At 36.6% G+C, this 2,947-nt stretch overlaps 1 protein-coding gene across 1 annotated transcript; it reads left to right on the top strand.

The window, feature by feature from the left end:
- The first annotated feature begins 195 nt into the window (after nt 1–195).
- On the top strand, nt 196–2,397 carry LOC119426340 (solute carrier family 12 member 6-like). Its single transcript, XM_037693908.1, has 3 exons — nt 196–309; nt 1,697–1,938; nt 2,178–2,397. Exons 1-3 carry the CDS (start codon nt 196–198, stop codon nt 2,395–2,397), a joined length of 576 nt encoding a protein of 191 aa, XP_037549836.1.
- Nucleotides 2,398–2,947: the final 550 nt, after the last annotated feature.

The following is a 2,947-nucleotide window of genomic DNA, read 5'->3' as shown; positions in this document are numbered from 1 at the left end:
TATAATTTTAAAAGGCAAATCTACCAATGTATGTCCGCAGTTTATTACAGATATTTTATTTTATATGTAAAAGTGTTTTATATTTATATATATATGTAGTACTTTTTAAATGGGTTGCATTGCTGTGGGATTGCCAGATGCTTCTTATGTTGCTGACAGCTGTCCTTGTTTTTCACAGCTGGAGGAGCGTATTTCATGATCTCACGCTCGCTCGGTCCAGAGTTTGGAGGTGCTGTGGGGCTGTGCTTCTACTTGGGCACCACCTTTGCCTCTGCCATGTACATTTTAGGGGCAATTGAAATATTCTTGGTAAGTTTACAAATCTATTGTTTTTGCCTTTCCATTCCATTCCAAAATTTCATGTTAGTACACTCAAAACCAAAGACATAATAACAATTAAACAGTCTTATAATTACGTTAACTTCTAAGATGGAGAGGTCTCTAAGATTTTTGATCAAAAGAGGTAGCTGGCTGCACAAAAAAACTACCTAACAGCTGAAACTACCTAACAGCTGAACAGCTGAAACTACCTAACAGCTGAAACAACTTAACAGCTGAAACAACTTAACAGCTGAAGGCTCCACCTATTGTTTTCCATTCAACTTTAGAAAACTTTAGGAGATGCAAGAAAACCTGCAGTATGGGCGTTTTCTATGATGTCTTTAAGTTATGATGGAGTTTGGTATAGGAGTCTAATAATTAGGGCAAAAACATTTTTATTTTATTCTTTATGAAAAGCTAAATTTGGAGAAGCACAATCCTCTCATATTTCCTGTCACAATTTTTTCTGTGCATTTCAAGATTGACTCGAGGTTGCTGAGGAAGCCAGCTTGTCCAACAAATAATCAGGAATACCAAGAGTTCAGCCTTGATGTAACAAACCAACTGGTTTTTTTTGTTTGTTTGTTTTTTTGCAATACATGTTTGTATAATTGCCTAAATTAAGGAAAATGGTCTTACACTGTCTAAGTTACTAATGAATGATGGCTGGACAACGTGACATGTAGGAGAACTCCTACATGTCACGTTGTCAGTGCAGCTACAGCGTGCGCTCCCAAGACGTCATTGCCTGCAGTGCTCCCTCGGTGCAGTCCAAATTTGGCAAAAGGCATTTTCTTACTCAGTTCCTGTTCCCTGGAACACTTTGCAAAAAGATCTCAAGTTCTTGACCTTGACCTCCCTAAGGGATTCAAAACAACTTCTAAGTTCATGGCGAAAAATCAATGCAGACATGTTCCTGTTTTTAGTATTTTACACCATTTTATAATGTAGCGGTTTGTTTTTATGTTGTTTTATCTCACTTATTATACTTTTCATTTTATATGCTTTCTTATGAATGTTTATTGCTGTTTGTACCTCATTTATGATTTTTGTTTAAAGCAGGTCTCTCTTGTAAACGAGTCCTCGTGACTCAGTGAGACTAACCTGTTTAAATAAAGGTTGAATGGATGAATGAATGTCCATGCAGCTCAGTAATTTTTAAATGCACTGACTGACACTGAGTTTCTGCTGTAGAGCTAGTATTTCTAATACATTACATTGAAACCACTAAAAATATCTGTTACTGGAAGTTCTGCAATAATGAGTGGCAAAATGATAAGGATCATCTTACAAAGCATTGAGCTCTGATTTAATTTATTAAATCTGTGTTGTGTGTAAATGCAATAAAATGATTGTTGTGTTTCCTTATTTTTAGAAATATCTGGTCCCTCAAGCAGCCATTTTCCATTCCACGGAGCCCCTTGGAAATGACGGTGCCATGCTTAACAACATGCGGGTGTATGGCTCGCTGTGCCTCAGCCTGATGGCTGTGGTTGTTTTTGTTGGAGTCAAATATGTGAACAAGTTGGCTTCCCTTTTCCTGGCCTGTGTCATTATTTCGATTGTTTCCATTTACGCTGGGGCAATCAAATCCATGACCCATCCACCGGAATTCCCGTAAGTGCTGTAAAAATAAACAAGCTATCTGCACAGGATGTGCTGTGAACTATTAGGAAACTTAATGTGAAACTTGCTTTCATTAGGACAAGAGAGGACATTTTTACACTGTTGTATAGCATATGCTCATATGCTCATTATTTTGTTTACTGTTACTGGTTTTTTTTTTCCCATGTAGGTTTACATCTGACTGATTATTAAAGTTCGTAGTATTTTAACTTTCTGTCTTACTGCTGCAGGATCTGCATGCTGGGTAACAGGACTTTGGTGAGAGATCGATTTGATGTGTGTGCCAAACCCGTGGTAAACGGAAACATGACAGTACCCAGCCAGCTGTGGGACAGGTTCTGCCTACCAGGGAACATGAGCAGTGCTCAGTGCGACGACTACTTCATCCAGAACAACGTCACAGAGATACAGGGCATCCCCGGTCTGAGCAGTGGAATTATTAGAGGTTAATCTAATACACATATGAGCACTGTTTGGCCCAAGGGCCAAATGTTTCCCTGATTGGACAATTTTCATCTGGTCCTGCATATTCTTAATATTAGAAAATAAAACAAATTACAAAAAAAGTTGATGAGAACCAGCATTTTATCAATTAAGGAAGTTTAAATTAAACATATTGACAAATGCATCAAAAACATTTGGATTAAGATGAGCTAAAATTTTTATTGGAACATGTTTCTAGACCTAGACTGAAGCTTAAAGTCTCCAAAAATCTAATTTATAACTGTTCTTTTTTTTGTGTGTGTGTGTTGAGTATTTTGACTTTCAAATACAGTATTGCCACAAGAACCAGTTTATAGAAAGTGGGTCTTATATTCCTAAAGAGTATTGGTTAGACATATTAGTACAAAAAGAAGAAAAGCTTGGAAAAATTCATCCAGATGATCTGTTTTAAAGAAAATTTATTTTTTTCAATTCTTTATGCAGCCTTTCAATTGCTTCATTCATATATCTATCTATCTATCTATCTATCTATCTATCTATCTATCTATCTATCTAT

Source organism: Nematolebias whitei, chromosome 2, assembly GCF_014905685.2.
Source record: "Nematolebias whitei isolate Nwh7 chromosome 2, NemWhi1, whole genome shotgun sequence".
In the NCBI taxonomy this organism is placed as follows: Eukaryota; Metazoa; Chordata; class Actinopteri; order Cyprinodontiformes; family Rivulidae; genus Nematolebias; species Nematolebias whitei.
Note: the sequence above shows the minus strand (reverse complement) of the source record. Positions and strands in the feature narration are given on the sequence as shown.